Source organism: Microtus pennsylvanicus, chromosome 9 (assembly GCF_037038515.1).
Source record: "Microtus pennsylvanicus isolate mMicPen1 chromosome 9, mMicPen1.hap1, whole genome shotgun sequence".
Taxonomy (NCBI): domain Eukaryota; kingdom Metazoa; phylum Chordata; class Mammalia; order Rodentia; family Cricetidae; genus Microtus; species Microtus pennsylvanicus.
This window is the reverse complement of record NC_134587.1, coordinates 16,581,413-16,600,731: the sequence shown is the minus strand read 5'-3', so window position 1 is coordinate 16,600,731 and position 19,319 is coordinate 16,581,413. Positions and strand designations below refer to the sequence as shown.

The window sequence follows — 19,319 nt, the reverse complement described above, 5'->3', positions numbered from 1 at the left end:
CTGCCTGTCTGTCTGTGCTTACAGAAGTTAAGTTAGTACTCTACCCACTCCAACGGACGGTGCAGCGGAGTTTCTCCTACTTTCCTAGAGAAGCGGCTCTTTTGCTTCCATCCCCAGCGTCAACTTACAACTCAAGTCCCCACAAATTCAAATAATTCCCATCTAAAAGCTAATCGTTGCTGGCCTGAGTTTGTGCAGAAATGACATGAAAAATCTGATATTTACACAAAAGTCGCAACCAAGAACACGGCCTCAGCCTTTCTTTTTCCTATCTCACAGGAGATGTAAGAATATTATCGTGATCACTTAGTAGCTTAAGGATAAGGCCTGCCAACAGGAAGATAAAAAAGGGGGGAGGGACTTTATAAGGAATAGGAACGCATACTAAGGTCTACCAAGTTTAAAGCAAGGTACAAACCAGCATTACCGGGTAAAAAAAATATGCAAACACACTTTTGCTCATGACTCTAAAGACACACTTCTTCAAGTGCAGGGCACACGGCTGTTGATTACCTGAGAAGAGGCTACGTGACCGTGAAACAAGATCTTCATGCTATTTAATTGGCTGAAATTTTACATCTCATTCATCGTAAAATATTATTTCTGTCAGAAGACAACTTTATTGGGACTGGAGAGAGGGCTCCATGGTTAAGAGCGCCCATAGTGCTAACAGAGGGCTCACGTTTGGTTCCCAGGAAACCACATCAAGATGGCTCATAAATGACCTGTGACTCCAGTTTCAGGAGATCCCACGTTCTCTGAGGGCACCGGATTCATATGTAAACATAAACACACACACACACTTAAAGAATAAAAATAATTAAAAAACTAACTTTGTTAGTGTGCTAGCACCAGTCTACTAACCAGTATATTGCTTACTATTTAAATTATGTTTGTTGTGTGTACCTGAGGAAAAAAAAAATTTTTTCTTTGGTTTTTTGAGACAGGGTTTCTCTATAAGCTTTGGAGCCTGTCCTGGAGCTAGCTCTTATAGACGAGGCTGGTCTCAAACTCACAAAGATCCACCTGCCTCTGCCTCCCAAGTACTGGGATTAAAGGTATGTGCCACCGCCGTCAGGTGAAAAAATTTTAAATTATAGCCTCCTGCAAGATCTGAGTAATGGGAGATAGTTGAAGGGGAGGGGAGAGGAAGGGAGGAGAGCAGAGAAAAATGCATAGCTCAGTAAATCAATATTTAAAATAAGGGAAAATATAAATGTAACAGTAAAAAAAAATACAGTCTCCTACGAGGATCCCAAGGAAACAGTAAAACTAGCGCTCGGCGTGATCATGCATGAGGCCTGGGTACGGCTGGGGGGCGGGGGGGACAGGAAATGCTCATTTTGTTGTTGCAAGTGTGCTTTGATTTGTGATGACTTTTGCTTATGCCTGTTCAGAGTTGTCTTACTGGTGCTTTTGAGACAGTCCCACTCTTACGCAAGCTGATCTTGATCTGATTTCATTGTAATCCTGCCACAACCTCCCATGTGCTGGGATTATAGGTAAGAACCACTCTGTACCACAAGGGGTGTTGGTATTAATACCTATCACCGGGGAGGGGGGAATCTACATGGCCCTCACGAAGGGGGTCAAAAGAGCTTTCTCACTGTTTCATGTCATTCCGTGTCATTTCAATATACTACCTACTGGGAAAACAAGAACCAGATAGTGATACAACCCATACACACGGTGCAGTCACCTTTATCGGCATAATTGTCAATTTGACTACAGATTAGAGCGCCCTGCTGCTGTATCGTTTTTCTTACGGGGACAAAATACTGACAGAAGCGATTTGTGAGGGAGAAGCTCACTGTGGCTCATAGCTTTTCCTATCCCTGGTAGGATGAAGAAGCCAGGGGGATTTCCGGGCAGCCAGACCCTGTACCGAGGTACCAGTTTTGGAAGGACCATGAAACAGAGCTAGAACCTGAAGTAGCACCAGGCTGCTGTCAGCCCTCAAAGATCAGCCCCTGTGACCCCCACCTCAGCTAGCCTAGGCCAAAAACATCCTTCCAAAAGAGTGCTACCAGCTGGGAGTCAAGTTCCCCAAACATGAGCCTCTGGAAGACATGTCAGGTTTGAGCCAAGCTGTGTCCCCAAAGTTACATAAGTTGCTCTTGAAGAGGTTGTATACAACCTTGTGCATAAAACATTGCAAATAATCTAAGATCACTTGAGTGTTTCACAACAGGGCCATAGATCAAAGCGCTCAGAATTGCTTGTTTAGCGACAAGGCCAGCCAGCATCAGCCCAAGCAAGTGTTTCTCCACCATCAGAAGCGTTTGTCTTTGATTTATCAACTCTCTGAATGTATGATCTTGGCTGCTGGTTCCTTTTTTTTCATCTACATCCCAAGTACAGGTTTGATCATCCTAACATTTGCATTTAGCAAAAGACACATTCTCACCTAACCTAAGTAGAATAAAAGACAGTTCTCCCCTTTAAAACCCCCTGAAATCAGTTTCTGAGGTAAAGAGTGTGAAAATGTTAGCCAATTACAAAGGGCTAAAGGAAAGAAAATAATACACACAACTGATACACAAATTTTCAAAAAATCAAATTGTATATAGAGTTGTTACCACAAATTTCAAAACATTCAAAATTTTGAAAATAAACATGGTTTTATACCTTTAAAATCCTGAGATTTAAATGCATGCATCACCCAAAAGAGTTTTTCCTTGGCAGCATTACACTGTTTGACCTCCCTTCTGGACTCGCAAGCAACACTACCTTTGTCCTCCTTACGTGTCCCTGAGAGGATCTGCTGGAGCCTGCGAGGCTGTGCCTCATTCCCAGAAAATGCCCTGGAGCCACAATGGCGCAGCAGTTCTGTGCTGACTAAACCGGGACACGTTCCTCGCCCACCACCCAAATCTCACTGCACGATGAATAATGCTAGAATCAACAGAGGGCTGTGCCCTTTGCGCCATAAGACATCCCAGATGCCTCTCACGACGGGAGTGAACGGCAAAGCGCAGGAACTTTCACAAATCGCCTCCTTGATAGGAAATCTCTCGAAGCACAGAGTAAAAATGGACAGATTGGAAGTTACGACATGCTCACCACTTGGTCCCTGACTGTGAAACAAAAGGCCTCTGGTATCCTTTTTTCCCTTTGTAGGGGCCCAAACCATTACTATCAGTGATTTACTTCACCTTTGCGTCCAAACCAGCTCAAACATTGTGGGATTCCAGAACTGTGGTCTCTAAGCCACTTAGCTGACAAAGTCATTATAAAGAACCAATGAATGACCTAATTCAATTTTCAAATACTCCACTGTTGACGATTGGCACGCTTATCCCCTTTCTGTCTTTGTCTTTCTCTCTCTGATTTGGAGAGAAGCTCTTGCTCAGAACAACAGGTAGACCTCAAACTACACATATAGCTCAATTTGAGCTTAGAGAAATCCTCCTGCCTCAACCTTCCTTACTGCTGAGATTACAGGCACGAGCTGCTACAGCTGGCCAATTTTAACTGGAAATGTGCTTAATGGGTAGAGAATGGATTTGTGTTATCAAAGGCTATGACTAATATTCATTTAACCCCAAAAGCTTTTAGCAGCACCATCAATTCAAGCTTGCAGCCTTCTCCATCTGTAAAAATGCTAATCCCAAAATGCTGCACCTCAAAAATGTACCTGAAATCATGAATTTGACTTCAAAATCCTAAGAACTTCTCTAAATAAATTCAAACCCATTTGTTTTAAGTGCTGGAAATGCGTTCTCAGACTTAACCACTCCCAGGGCTGCATTTTCTTAGCATTCTGTATGAATGAAGTCCTTATACAGTTCGACAAAACACGTAACAGCATACTTGGAAGGTGAGAATCTCTTCTGAACAGCGCACATTCCAAAGCAGACTGAATCTCAACCAGAAAATATGCTAAAGGACAGTGAACTAGAGGTGGAAATACATAGAGAAAATTTGTCCCGAATAGGATGTTAAGGGGAAAGTGAGTATATTTCCTTTCAGATCACCTGAGTTAAATATTTTTCTGTGAAATGATGGCACAGCTCACACTTTCCTAGATGGAAAAACAGTTCATAGGGAAGACACTATCACAGCAAAAACGAATCTACAAAAGAGAGAAAATAAAAAAGCGTGGGGGCTGCAGGACGGCTCAGGGAGGAAGTGCCTGCCACACAAACATGAAGGGCTAAGCTCAGATCTCCAGTACCATATAAGCTGGGCATGATGTGGTACAATAGACATCTGTAACCCTAGTGCTGGAGCAGAGACAGGGAGATCCCCAGAGCTCTGTGGTCAGCACTCTGACCAATTGGTGAGATCTGAGCTCAGGGAGGAAGACTTTGCCAAAAAAACAAAAAGATGGAGAGCAATCCACCTATGTACACTCATGGTCAATCTCTGGCTTTTCCGCATAAGCATGCACATGTGCATACACACAAGCATGCATTCATGCGCTGTATATAAGCATTTATGCAGAGATAAAGTCTAGTAGCATATGACCCTAAAAAAAAAAATCAACATTTTAAACGCACTTATTTTCCCTTATAGACATTCCTTTCTGCTAGTTTCAGCTTCAATCTCTTGAAGCACAGAAAAAAAAAATCAAGAGTATCTAACTGCTTTCTGGAGACGGAGAATGACACATCTTAGGACAGAGGACGGAGAATGACACATCTTAGGACGGAGGATGTATGGGGGTGACACATAGGAAGGAACAAGAGCTAGGACAAAGGCACTGGACAAAGCCAGGCTTTGCTCGGAAAGTTTGCAGCCATCCACCAGAGTCAGAGAGCAGAGAGAGTGGCCGAAGGACAGAAAACAGAGATGTCATCCTCTTAGACAGCAAGTGGCAACTGGGCACAAAACAAGGCAAGGACACCAGGCTGCTTTTCAGCCATTCCACTCTGCTTCCACTCCCATCCCTTTTCACAAGTGAGAAAGTGAACTCAATGGTTCCCATAATTACCCTGACTACTGTTGATTTGATTGGTCTGGGAAGCGCGGCATATTCAGTGAGCCCAGAATGGAAGGGTCCCCGTCATTTTCCCATTAGCAGCTCAATTTCCTGTTTTTCTAGACTATTTGAACTGACACACAATCCCAACAGCTGTTAAAACGCTGGCTCTGACCACCACTGCTCCCCCTGGGCTCATCTAGTCCTTCCAGACTTCTGTTTCTGCAGAAATAATAGCATGTGTTCGTGTGCACGCAGACAGTAGACAGATGGAAAGCCTCCTGGACTGGCCATAAATTCCTCACCTAGGGTTGAGGATCTTAACTGCTTCCTTAGAAATAGATCTTGTCATACAGACAGAAGCTATGGCATTAGGCCATAAATGGAAATGGTGTGGCGTTAGCAGATACACCCAAAGGCGGTCAATTACTTGGTGTTTGTGAGGGTTCATCTCAATTGTCAGCTTGATAAACTGTAGAGTCACCTGGAAGAGGAGCCTCTGGGCATGCCTGAAGGATAATCTTGATTAACTGAGGTGTACCAGGACTGTGGTGCCATTCCAGACTAACATTCTGCACAGAGTCAAAAGGAGAAAGGGAGCTGGGCAAGCTAACGTCACGTCACTCTCTTCTCCAGCTGTAAACGACGGCTCCTTTTGTCTTGACTTTCCCACTGTAAAGGGGCTGTACCGGTGAGCCCTAAGCCAGAATGAACCCCTTTCTCCCCTAAATTGCTTTCATCTGAGTATTTCATCACAGCAACAGCGAAAAGAAACTGAAGACAGCATCAAGCTTTCAAACCAATCACACTGGGAACACTGTTTTTCCACCATGGTGCCAGCACACTATAAGACAAACTTAGCAGTGTTGGCACTTAAAAGTCGATCTACACACAAGATCAGAGTCACTATGCACACCCCTATCATGAACCCAAGCTATTAGAACTCAAGTTCATGTTCAATAATATCTTAAAATCTTTCCCAAACATCAAATTTTCTCGAATAGGGAATTCTTTTAAATATTCTTTTAAAATAATGACTCTATTAAATTAATAATGTCCAAATGACATGTTTTCTACAAATCTGGGGAAATTATAACGAATAATTATAAATAATTAATTATAAAATAACATGTCATTTTATCCCATACTTTGAAAACAATACAGGATTACGGTCCAATTTAAAGCAACAGAGGGTAAATATGGGAAATTCAAATGAGGGACTCAAGTCATAACCAGGACCTTCATTCTCACAACCTGGAGGCTGCACACTTGAAAGGCTTCATGGGGCTCCACATTTTCTATACAATAAACGAAGTTGAGAAACTGACACAAATTTGTAGTTCTGTAGCTTTTCCCCCTATCACACTCCTATGAGTTTGCTTCCTGAGGAAGCATACTATTATGTGAGGACATGGAAATAATCAAAATATCACCTACTACGTGACAGTCAAGAGCGAGACACAATTTACTGTCTGGAAGCCATGGCGACTTCGGTTCTGGACAAGAGGTATTCACTACCTAAAGTCCACTCAATGCTACAAATCGATCTAGCTGCTTTTCCGTTCTTTCCTGTCTCAAACCTGAGACCACCACCCCCTTTTATGAACTCCCGAAGATACTTCAAAATTCACTTCCAGTTTCCAGATGTTTGGAAATCCATCCCTAAATCTTTAAATTGATGGGCAGCATTGTGAATTCAGTCTGTGAAAAACCAGCAACCCCAGCTCAGGCCTCACATTTCCTAAGGACCAGCCAATCACTGAAGAGCCTTTTCCCAAGCAGGCATTCCTCAGATAGGGAGCTTGTATGCAAAACTGGAGCCCCTTGGCCCTCTATAAATAGTCCTGGGAAACTTCATTCTCCCATACTTTTAGTTTGTTTTTATTACAACAGATGGGGAAAAAATTTAGCAAAGCAGTGTCATGAAATAAAAAAAAAGGGTCTCATAGCTATCATACTAAAGCTGGAACACTGAAAGGCCCAAGACTAAGAAATATCTTGAACAACATTAAAAATACTGCTGGAAATTATAAAGACAGTTTGATGTAACTCTTAAAATAAGTACAGAGTCAACATGCTAAACAGGGGCTGGTGAGAGGGGTCAGCTGAAAAGGTGATTGCCACCAAGGTCAGCATTGTGAGTTCAATTCCTGGAACACACACAGTGGGAGGGGCGAACCTCTAACTCCACGCACACACAAACACACAGAGAGAAATGTAAAATAAATTAGAAAACAACAGATACCATGTTCATTTCTTCCTGGGCATTTACATCTGAAAACCGTACCCTATCTGCCGTTATTTGTGAAGCTTTCCCTAGCACAGGCGTCTAAAAGTCCAGCCAATATAAGATAATGAATATTAATACAATATTCTCTAAATGTTAAAATTCAAATCCATTTGCCAAGGGCCAAGTCTAGCCTTCATTTAAAAAGGAAAACCTCTGATATATGATATATTTTCTTTTATGAATGTATAAATCATTTAGCGCCAACTGACATTTGTGTTCAGTATTTAAAAGTAAATACTTTTTTTCCATTAAAAAAATCAATACTTCATGTTTTCACTTCATAGGTGAGGCTGGGGGGGGAGGTCAACCAAGTTTTGCAAGGAGCATCTGAAGGTGCACGTTTTCAGCTCTGCAGGCTACAAGATCATAATCTGGTCTGCTCAATCGCATTGTGAACACAGTATGCAAAAGCATGGGTGCCAGCCAGTTCAGCTTCTCCAAAACACTGGTAGAGAACAAAAAATTAATTCCAAAGAACACCTAGGATCAAAAACGAAATTTTTTTTTCAAAAACACTTAAAGTACTTGAACAGATTAAGTCTCCCAAGAAGATGGGATGACCAGAAAATTATAATTGGTGAGAAAGTGAAGAAATTAGAAGCTTTATCTACTGTTAATAGGAATGTAAAATGGTAACTGTTGTAGAAAACACTATGAAAGTTCCTCAAAAAATTAAAAAGAGGTAGGCATGGCAACACATGCTTGGAAACCCAGTAAACGGAGGCAGATGACAGCTCTAGCTGCATAGCAAGTTTCAAAAAGCCAGAGCTATGGAGTAAGACCCTGTCTCCCACAATTAAAAGGCGTTTAAAGACTGCAGCATGGTAGCAACACACCTATGTTGGGAAGCTGAAGCAAATCGCGAGTTCCAGGATGATCTGGACTACGTAGTGAGGCCCTATCTTGAAGGAAGGAGGAGGGGAGGAGGGGAGGGAGGGAGGGAGGGAGGGAGGGAGGGAGGGAGGGAGGGAGGGAGGGAAGAAGGGAGAGCAGGCTAGCGGGCTGACAGGCTGCCTGTATGAGCCTCCAATTCCACTTCTCACCACCTATCTAAAAGCTGAGAGCTGGGTCTCTAAGTGCTAATTGTACGCTCACGTTTATAACGTCACTACTCACAGTAACTAAAATATGGAAGAAACCCAGCATCCACAGATGGATGACTGGATTTTTACATACAAACATATTACTGACCAACCCAAAGGGATTAAGTGGTCATACATGATACAACATGCAAACACACTGAAGCCATGCGAAACAAACAGGTCACAAAAGACCATTATATCCCACTTATAAGAGACGGTCATCAGTAGGGTCAAATGACAGGCAAAAAGCAGAATGGTTGCTCGGAGCCTCGAAAGGGGGAAGCAGACCACTCTTGCTGAATGAAAATACGGAGATGGGAGTGATGACTACACAGCGATATGGTTAACACAATACAACTGAACGAACACATCCAGACATCTAAGACAGTAAATGTGATGCCGTGGTTACTGTTTACTGTAATCTTAAAAATGAAAATAGAGCCCTGTCTTGACCTATATATAGGTCACCGATTGTCAGGCCACAGTCCACAAACCCACACGGTAGGTATGGTATCTTAAGTTCTAAGAACAAACAGAACGTTAAGTTGGCACCAAAGTACTGATGGTATCATGATAGTATCGTGTTTCTTTTTTTTCCTACACGGTACAGATAATTTCTTCAGCAAAGTAGTTACAGTCAGGAGCCAATTTCCCAGTGTCTCCCATCCAAATTGTTTCATATAAAAATAAGAACTAAACTAAAATGAGGATTTGACAAATTAAATGGTAAGAAGTCTCAATAAGATGCTGGGTGGTGGTGGCACATGCCTTTAATACCAGCACTTATGAGGCAGAGACAGGTGGATCTCTGAGTTGGAGGCCAGCCTGATCTACAAAGTGAGCTCCAGGACAGCCAGAACTACACAGAGAAACCCTGTCTTGGAGGGGACAAGGGTATGGTGGGGTAAACGGAGGCTTGGTTAGCACTGCTATGTAAATACATGCTACAAAATTGTTACTGTTTCCTGCTTACCTCATTCAGAGGAAATTAAGATTTTTGAGGGAGAAACTGAGTATTGTTTTACTAAACAATTTAATGCTTCTCATTTGGTAAGCTCTCTTACTTTTGAAATTTTGCTGTAAATAAACTTCATATCCACATGATAGACATAAACACCTTGTCAAGCAACAAAAGATTGCCATTTACTAGGAGTAGAAGCTTTACTGTGAGTTTGGAAACATAATTTACCAAAAATAGTTCACTGTGGGCTTCAACACACAGCCCAAGTATTTAACCTCCTTTCCAATGGTACATACTTTTATAATCATTGGAATGTGTAGTATTTTTAAAATATATAAAATGTAGACATTGTTTTGAAAAGAACTATGAGAATGAACTTTGAGACCACGTGAAGTAAAAATCACTTTGAGCCAGGTGGTAGTGCACGCCTTTAATCCCAGTACTTGAGAGACTGGGACAGGCTGATCACTGTGAGTTCAAGGCCAGCCTGGTCAAGAAGAGGTAATTCCAGGACAAGCTCCAAAGCTACAGAGAAACCCTGTCTCAACAAACAAACAAACAAACAAAAACCTTTGAGTCATTAATCATAACACCAGAACTAATAAATGACACAGTTGTAAACTCAGTGTATAATGCTGTTGAAAGACACAGCTTTGGAAGCAGATCTTGCTTCCAATATTCCCATATCTACTGGTGTTCTGTGATCATAGATGTTAATTCAGCAAGTATAAGATGAAGTCAATACACTTTCTCAAAAAGGACAGGCAGGCAGTGATGGTACACGCCTTTAATCCCAGAACTAGGGAGCCAGCGGCAGATGGATCTAGCTAGCTCCATGACAGCCAAAGCTTACACAGATAAACCCTGTCTCAAGAAATCAAAAAGGGAGGAAAAAAAGCAACCATTTAAAAAGTAAAAAAAAAAAATACTATGCATAATGCGAATAGAATCTTTAAAAACTAAAAACCAAGCTTAGTTCTTTAATAGCAGTGCTCTCCTCCCAACATCAGCTGGTGACGTCAAGCAATCACTCAAAGCCAACAACCATGCCTTTGGCCTAGACCAAGCCAATCAAACCAGAACAGGTGTGTGAGGAAGAGCGGGCATTGGTTTTGAAGTTACCTGGGTGGTTCTTCCGTTGAAACTTTAGGCTAAATATTCAACAGTTAAATTTTAGAACCAAGAACACACCCAAACAGAGGCAGAAGAAAACAGTAAGTTTTTTCTTCACTGTCCCCAGCCCTCCAATTAACGCCACTGCCACGAAAGCCAGGAAAGTCAAACTTGAGTCTGTGAACCCCTGTCTATTCCAGCCTCAGAATCACAACAGTGAGATCCTTCAAAGCAAGGTCAACTAAGACTCTGACATTTACATTTTGAAAAGTCAAAAATGAAAAAAATAAATAAATAAAAGCTTATCTGGGCAAGTAAAGAATGCCAGCCTAAGCACATGATTCCAAAGATAAAGTCTCAAGCTGAGGTCAGCAATCACGCTGCCTTTTCTTGGTGATTAACGCCAGGGTCCTGAGTACTGAGACACAAAGCTTGGATGCCTTTCCTCCAAGGGAATAAGCAGGCTCTTCTCTGTGGGGATCATGTTCCAAGGCTCCCGTGGATGTCCGAAACTGGAGCTGGCTCTAAACCCTTAAATTTATAAACCAGGAATGGTGAGGTGCTAGTAACAAGGATGAGAACATGGAGCATTACCATAACAAAGGTTGTGGGAGGTGAATGTCTCCTTCAAATCACCTTGTACTTTCAATTCAAGAGAACCCTTAACTTATTTGTAACATATCTAAATTTTCAGATTCATAAATCCTGGAATATTGGGATCATTACTAAGTAAAATGAGTATTTCTTCCTGGTTTATTATTATTATTAACCATGTCTCACTCTGTAGGCTGGCTGGCACTCATGACAATCATCCTGCCTCAACTTCCCCAGTCCTGGAATAACAAGCATTAAGACACCCAGAAAATAATGGTTTCTTGACCCTAAAACACTATTGTGCTTTATCAGCTTATGTGCTATCCAAGATGGCTACCAAGTGATCAATGGTAGCCAGCAGAGACAGAACATGTGCCAATAAACTCACCTGCTGGGTTGGTTAAGACCGAGTAACTCCAGATGGCACAATATGTCATCACGCTACTCAGGAAGAAATGTGACTTAACATTTACGAACCATTTCTTTCTGGAATGCTCTATGTAATATTTTGCACCCATTACTGAGCACAAGAAACTTTAACTACTAACACTGGCTATCCACAGTTGAAAGGAAAATCACGTTTGGTTACTACCCTCACCTCTAAAACCTTTCAGCTCTCCAACCAGTGTCTCAATAGTGCTTAGCTCTTCAAAGACACACCAAGCAACCCAGCATTTCCAATCAAGGAAACTAGTAAGTTACAATAAAAACTAGTAAGTGACAATAATATTCATGTCACAGTACAAACTAAACCGGCTCACTTTCATCTCTGTGAAAACCTATAGAATAGACACAGAGATATGCCAGATGCCAGATAACAAACATACATATAGGATACATAGTATGTGATACCTATGAAATATTCAGAAGGAAAATTACTTAGATGAATTCACAATGCTATAATTTGAGCAGAGATTTGAGAACGGAACAGCTTCTACAATCAGAGCAAGGTCTGAAAGCATTCACTATGGAGATGACAGCACACTGCTTACGGAAAACAACTCAGCTGAGTTAATCAGCAGGGAGCTGGTTAAAGCATAACTAGTTGTTGTTTACAGCTTAAACCATTAACTAACCGCAAGGCTCAAATACTCTGACTACATTCTGTATTGGGTTGATCGGTTGGAACTAGTGCCAGAACTGAGTTCGAATCAATTGCTTTTTGCAATTTTGCTTCAAAGTCTCTGTGTGTGTGTGTGTGTGTGTGTGTGTGTGTGTGTGTGTGTGTGTGTGTGTTTAAACCATGTAAGTAACATGCAAACTTTAACCTAGTATCATAGCACACACAAAGCCAGAATTTCCAAGAGGTTGATGCGGGAAGATCCGGAGTTCAATGTCAGCCTCCACTTAGCAGGGCTCATCTCAAGACAAACAAACCCATGGGAAAAATAAACAAACATTTAATCTCAAAGTAAAATCAAAGCTGCTGAAATTCAGAGGCTCTGAAGGCTAAACTCAGCAGCATTTTTCAAAGTCAAAAAGGCACGCCTACACGAAAAGCAGCCAATGACTAGGAGTGGATTCTTACACAGAATAAAGAAGAGAACTGAGAAACTGATGAGGGACTACAGAGGTGGGCCAGAAGCCAGGGTAAAATGCACTGGGTGTGGTCACGAGAGCAAAGACCCCTTGAGGACCAGCAGGTGGTCACAAGGCAATCACAACTTCCAAGCAGGTGGCTCCCACCTCTCCCAGATGTTTCACCATGCTATGCTGTGAGTTAAATCTATGAAAACTCTGAGAAAAAAAAAACTTAAACTACCGTAACTTTTGAGACACACAATGTCACAATTATTGTTTCAAAGAAGCAGTAGTAGCCAAAGGGCTAGGTTTTGTTTTCCTAAAATAATGCTACTCCCTGAGTTTGCTAATATGTAACAAAAACCATGCAAGCTGGAAGAGGGAGACCAGCCAACTTTACTGTAAATACTGTACTGCAGGTCCATCTTAAGTTACAATCAAATAATGCCTGTGACTGGGTACTTCTGGAAGAAAAGAGTTGTGTTTGGCTACAGCTAGAGAGGCTAAAGCCAGAGTGTAGGCAGCCCTATCGGTCCATCAGGTGACGGCTTGCTGGCTGCACCAGACAGTGCAGGTACCACAGCGGAGACCATGAGAACTAAAGCGGAAGGAAGCAGAGAAAGCCAGGCTCACTTTACAACAGTACTCTCTACCCGCAGCCAACCCTTTCCATTAATATTCCCTAGTAACATGTTAACGGTACCACCTCAATTCTGTTTTATTGGGGGGGGTCAAGTTTCCAAACAAGGCACCTCTATCAGAAAACCATATCTAAACTAAAGCTCTCGGCTAGTGATTCAACACCGATGGTTTGTTAAAACATAGGGTTTTGTTTTTTTCTTTTAAGATCTTACCATGGTCAGGAGACTATTCAAATCAGTGAGCACAATGAACAGTCACCTCAAACTTCAGGTTTTCCTAATTGGCTCAGGAACTTGAACAGAGGGTTTCCTCTGGTCCCCTTTGTGAAATAGTAGCTGCGTTGATTTGTCTTTCAAATAACCTGTTAGAACAGCGTGCACCTTGGGAAATTACAGACAACAGAGAACCTCTTTTAAGTAGGCCTCACCAGCTATTAGGCTATTGAGTCATAATATAATTAGTTATACAGTAAGAAACCGACCTTCAAAACCAACAATTATATTAAAACTGCACCCTGCCACCTCCTAAATACTCTTATTTTTCCACAATTTAAACCTTTTCAAAGGTGTGTGTATATAGATATATATATACATATATATATGAAAAATCCAAAGTTAAGACGGAATAACCAACAAATATAACAAGCACTTAGAATTACATGCCAATCGACAAGTAGAAGGCAGGCTGCTAGGAACTCATTTTTAAAAGGATGCTGTCAGGTATTATTGTAGTGCATGTATTGGTGTGCTTTTCCAGATGTCTTAAGCTTGGAAGGTTAAGGCACAGGTTCTTTAAGATATTTTCTTCGGTGAGGTGTGCTGGTGTATGCCTGTAATCTCAGTACTTGGGAGATAGAGACAGGAATTCAAACTCTAGATAAAGTTCCAGACCAGCATGGGCTAAAGAGTATCTGACTCAAAGATAAATAAACATCTAAGTTTTAGAAACAGTAAAGCGTTTCACTGAGAAATTCTATGCATACTCCTAGAGAACCCATGAAGTTTAGCCTCCAAGCTCTCAAGTGTACCTTGAATATTCCCTAGAATACCTGTGGTATTCTAGGCTTGTCACTAGAAAGCTCCTTGTGTACTTCTTCATCACGGAGCTATCTGAACTCACCCATTTTACTTCAAAGCACATTATGATTCCGAGCATTCGTAAGTGCATTTTGTTAATTTTGTATTTTTTTGGAGGAGTAATCTATTACCAAAAGCACCAACGCAACTCTCCGTTACTTTGTGAGAGTTGGCATCTTGTGAAAGGCAGTTAACTTACTATTAACTTACACAAATCTCCAGCTGTTTCCAGGCCTTGTTCTAGGCTAGTCCTAGCAACACATTGAAAGGGTATATGGAAGGATACACACTAGGATCTCAACAGTGAAAAAAACAAGGCCAAAAAAAAAAGTGGAGCTCTACAGCAAAGGGGACAGTAGCATGGAGCGGGTCAAAATTTAGAGGAGAAAAAATCGAATTCAGACACTGCACGTTTCCTCTGCGTAAGAATTACACTAAATATCTGTTAGATTAGTCATGTGGCCTTGAGAGTCTTCCACGTTTCCTCTAGACAACTGCCAATGCTCGCGCGGCCTCTGATGAATAAACATGCTGTGACTTGCTCCTAAGGAAACGCCTGTCATGTTCCAGGGAAAAATGACTTCTTCACTCTTAAACCAGGAAGAAAAAAAAAAAACTGAACGACTCTCATTCATTGCTGACAAAGTCAACGGTTCCTTCATGTTCCTATTTCTGGAATGTTCGTACTCTGTTTATGGCACTTCTACGTTCTGATTAACATAGAAAAATGAAAACTGGGGTGTCTTATGGGGAAAAAAAGGTACATGTAGGGACGTCTTCAACTAAGACGGTCAACTAGCTTGACCGTTTACCATGACAAAGGTTACTCTCAAGTTCTCCTCGGCCCTTGCAGGACTACCTGTTCTCACTGCTGTTTACCCAAACGTTTAACAGTGTGATTTCTAGCATATTTGGCAGGCAAGCATGCTTCATTTAATATTAACTCACCATGTGACATCCCCTTCCCCTCCAATCGCTCCTCAGGCACGTGACGATAAAAAAAAAGTATAGCTTTTTGCCAAGGCGACTTTGCGCTTGGTTTTGGCATCACCAATTGGCCAGAGGCACACACACACACACCCCCAGTCAGAGGCAAGCACCCCGCCTGCTCCCGGAACTGTCAAGCCGGGCTGACAGCTGGCACACCTTGCAGCGCCCTCCGTGGGCTTTCAGAAAACCCCTTCCTTGCAGTCACCTTGACAGTATTGATCCTCCTGGGCCTGAGCCCTTGGCCAGTGGAACTTTTCCTTCCTTTCCTGGAGCGCACTTACAGGTGTCGCTCTCCCGGCTCCAGAGCCTCAACAAGGAACCCTTTGTTACCACTTTTGCTCCGGGACTCCTCACCCAACGCCTGGCATTCGCCTGGCCTTTTGCCACCCCGGTCGCAAAAGCCTGCCCAAACCACTGAACCCCCACCCCGGGGACACCGGGGAGGACGCAGTCTCCCGCCGCGTGTGGCTCGGCCCGGGAGCCAGGCGACCCTGCGGGGAGAGCGCTGCGGGTTGGTGAAACGCGCCGAGGCCTCGGCGGCCTGGAGGGTGACTCCCCTGCTTACCCGACGGAGCCCGCGGGTTGCGGGGCGGGGGTGCGGGGCGCGCTGCGGGGTCCGGGATCCAGAGCGCTACGGTCCATCGCGCTACTACTCGCTGCGCGGGCTCGGGCTTGGAGGCGGCGCGTCACTGCTGGGGTGGGAGAGGCCGGCGGGTCAGGGCGGGAGTGAGCCGGCCCAGAGCCCGCCTCGACCCACGGCTGCCGGGGGCGGACCCGCCTCCCCGGGGCGCTTCCACCTGCGGGCCGGTCCCCGCCCGGGGACGCCCGCAGCGAGGAAGGCCACAGGTCCCCGCCCCGGCTGCAGCCCGCAGCCAGTTGGCGGCGGAGGGGCGGCGCGCAGCGGCCCCAATTGCGAAGTAGGAGGAGCGGGCTGGGAGCGGGACGGTCGCCACGCCCGCAGTGCTTGGCCTCTGGCGGCCCGGCGCGCACGAACTAAACCCCTGTGCAAACTTTCCCGGCGGAGCTGCGGAGCGCAGCTCCCCCGCTTTCCTAAGCAGCTCCCCGCTCTAGGGGACCTGGCCCGTCCAGTCAGCACGCAGCCCGCCCCGAGCTCCGTTCCTCCCCCGCACGGCTGGCTCGGACGTCCAGGGCAAGCACGAGGCGGAAAGTGGCAGTACCCCGGCCGCAGCGCCCGCGCCCCAACTCACCCTGCCCCATGGCCGTGCCCTGAGCTCGCCGCCGCCTCGGCGGTCTTGCGCCTGCAGAAGTGCGACTGACGAGGTCGGCATCGGAGCGAGCAGGGCAGCCAGCCGGAGAGGGGGACGGGCAGGGCGGGCGGGCGGGGACGCAGAGCGAGGAGAAATTTCCTCCCCTTCTCCCCCCCCCCCCATTGCCCGGAGGCACGCGGCTTTAGGGTACCGCGGGCGAGGCTGGAGAGCAAACTCCTGGGTGGTGCATTCTAGTCCCCACCGCCAGCGCGTCGCTTTGGGAAGCTCCGCAAACCCGTGAGGGACAGTGGGGGACAAGGAGGGAGGGTACCTGGCCGGCAAAACCTGAATGAGGACCTGGACCGTCACGGAAGTGCAGACAGCTGGCGGGCTGAGTCCTGCGGGCTGACATTCTAAGTGCAGAGTTTTTTTTTTCTTTCTTTTTTTTTTTAACCTTACTGACCCCTGCGGTTGCTAGCCTGTAAATGGCACCTCTGACATTATGATCTTTCTAATCGGTGGCAGGTTTAAGCTTGTAGTGTCTTCCCAGGCATGCTTCCCTTGATGTAAACATCAAACAGCTGTGATTTGAGGACTGGCCGTTCTCATATGACAGTCTGTAAGCTAGGGAAGAGCTGGACGTAGCTTGAGTGGCCTCTTGGAAGTTTCACCGAAATTAAGGAATCGCAGACAGTGCCTGCTGGTCTGTAGTTTCGGTTCCTGCAAGCCTGCTCCTCAGAGGAGTTTTCCCTCCTAACAAGCAGGTACATTTGCATATCCTGCCTTCATTCTTAGAAGTTTGGCAGTTATTTAAAGTCAGTCATATTGATGAGTCCAAACGCTTACGTCAGAAAGTAATGTTAAATTTTAAAAAAGTAACTGGATGCATCAAGTGCTGTGGGATAACAGAAAGGATTCAAGTTATTGGTACACGTTAGAATTAAGCTGGTGTTTATAACCTATGCTTAATTAAAGGTTCTTTGGTTGCTCATTCATTGTAACCACCACCAACGAATTCTGGAATTAAATGTACCGACTACTCAGTATTTGGCATTTTGTCTGTTACAAGCAGTCTTTCGCCTCCATGGCTGTACAGATTATAGTCTCAGTACAATCCTGAATATGAAAGAGAGGTAGGGATCTTGGCGGCTTCTGCGGATTACTGTCTTAGAACCATATCATTAAAAGTTTCTTTTAAACATTTTGATTAATAATGAGGCAGTTGATTGAACTGGATCTGGATTTTAGACTTGGAACAATAACACAGGTTCAGCAAGTTCCTGAAGCCTTTCTGACTCCTGACTCTAAATGAACAGATTTACAGCTGTTGCAGAGACAGTGAGTAACACTGAAACTACATAGAAGTTTATAACTTTGAATCATAGGATCAATCACCTAATTAGTGTCACCCTAAAGTTACTGCATACTAGTAATATTATTAGATTCCCAGCTAGGCTGATTAGCTAAACCTAAGATTTTCACAACGTTTCCTAACTGCTGAGAGCAATTTTCAGGCACCAGTTCTGCCTGTCATCCTTTTGTTCCTGGGCAGAGGGCAAGGTCAAACTTCCCATGCACTGCCAGTGAGCCTATCCAAGTGGCTTGCTTGCACAAGAGAAATGTTTCAGCTCCTTCTAGGTTCACATCAAGGGGAGCGCTGAGTCTCCACGGCCTTCCGCACTGTTGTCATGATGCAGAGATGCGTGAAGATGGAGGTGACACAACTGAAAGATCCTAAGATTTTAAGCTATTACTCTGAGCACAGCTTCATGGAGAGGCCCGGGATTTACAACAGACTCCCCCCTCCCAAAGCGGTACTCTTGTTTGGGATTAAGTCACTAAAATACATTCACCAGCTTTTGGAAACAAGACTATACTTCATGTTCTTATTTATTACCATCCATGATGTAATCTTGGAATTGCATAACATACCAGCAAAATAGTAATCGTGGTTACTAGAAACATTTTTACATAATGCTGGAAAATGGCCCCTTCCCAGTCCCTCTGAAAAATTGTTCAACTCTGTTCAGATGTTGCTTAATTTCCTGAGTGGAAATCTCACCTTCTATTCCATACAATCATTTCTAGTTCTTCCTCTCAGGTATTGACTTTTCAGAAAGGTTTCGTAGACTGCCCAGATAGAAATAGCCCACTTTTCTTAGCCCCAGGGGATTGGTAGATGAACCAAAGCCAGCATACGTGATGAAAACAGGGAGAGAATTTTATTTCAGCTCACGGTTCTGGGGATTTAGAGGTATCCATTCATCATGCCAGGGAGGGTGTGACAGGAAACAGCAGTTCATGCCACAGTGGCCAGGAAAAGGAGAAAAGGCATGTGCCAGCAGGGGCCTGGCTTTTTCCTTTCTTCAACTTTTCCTTCATCTGAGCCCTTAGCCCAAGAGAGAAAGTGCTGCTCACATTCTCAGTTCAATTAATCCTTTCTAGAACTGTCCTTGTCAACAGGTCCACAGGTGTGCTGTACAAATTGAAGTGACCTGAGTTAGAAAAGATGACACCGACAAATGCCATGCCCACATAGAGGGATTTGAAAGGCTCGGTGATCATCGCTGTCTTCTGAAGGTAGAACTCAGGCCACAAAAGACAGTCTGTGAAGATTCATGGAAGAGGCAAAAGAAAGAAACCCTAAGGATTTCACTGAAGACATTTGATGTGTGACAAAACTTTTCCTCGGGAGATGCAACACACGTCAGCTCACCCAGTTATGAAACCCACACAGACCACAATGTAGATACCACCAAAATTCAATCTGGTTGTACTGACTGGTTTTGTGGGTCAACTTGACCCAAGCTAGAGTCATCAGAAGAAGGAGCCTCTACTGAGGAAATGCCTCCATGGGATCCAGCTGTCAGGCTTTTTCTTCTTTAGTGAGCAATGGCGGAGGGCCCAGCTCTTGGTGG

The 19,319-nt window shown here is 44.1% G+C and overlaps 1 protein-coding gene across 8 annotated transcripts in view; it reads right to left on the bottom strand.

Moving 5' to 3' along the window:
- Positions 1–16,506, bottom strand: part of Cobll1 (cordon-bleu WH2 repeat protein like 1) — a 138,149-nt gene extending 121,643 nt beyond the window's left edge. For 3 of the 8 annotated variants that reach the window (XM_075985014.1, XM_075985019.1, XM_075985017.1), the window contains exons 1-2: positions 16,402–16,506; positions 15,759–15,885 (exon numbers count right to left, since the gene is read on the bottom strand). In XM_075985014.1, the coding sequence (XP_075841129.1) occupies positions 15,759–15,885; positions 16,402–16,411 (137 nt within the window). In that variant the 5' untranslated portion in view covers positions 16,412–16,506. The remainder of the gene's footprint in view (positions 1–15,758; positions 15,886–16,401) is intronic. The other 5 variants (XM_075985020.1, XM_075985018.1, XM_075985023.1 and 2 more) reach the window with 2 other exon arrangements.
- Between the last annotated feature and the right edge of the window lie 2,813 nt (positions 16,507–19,319).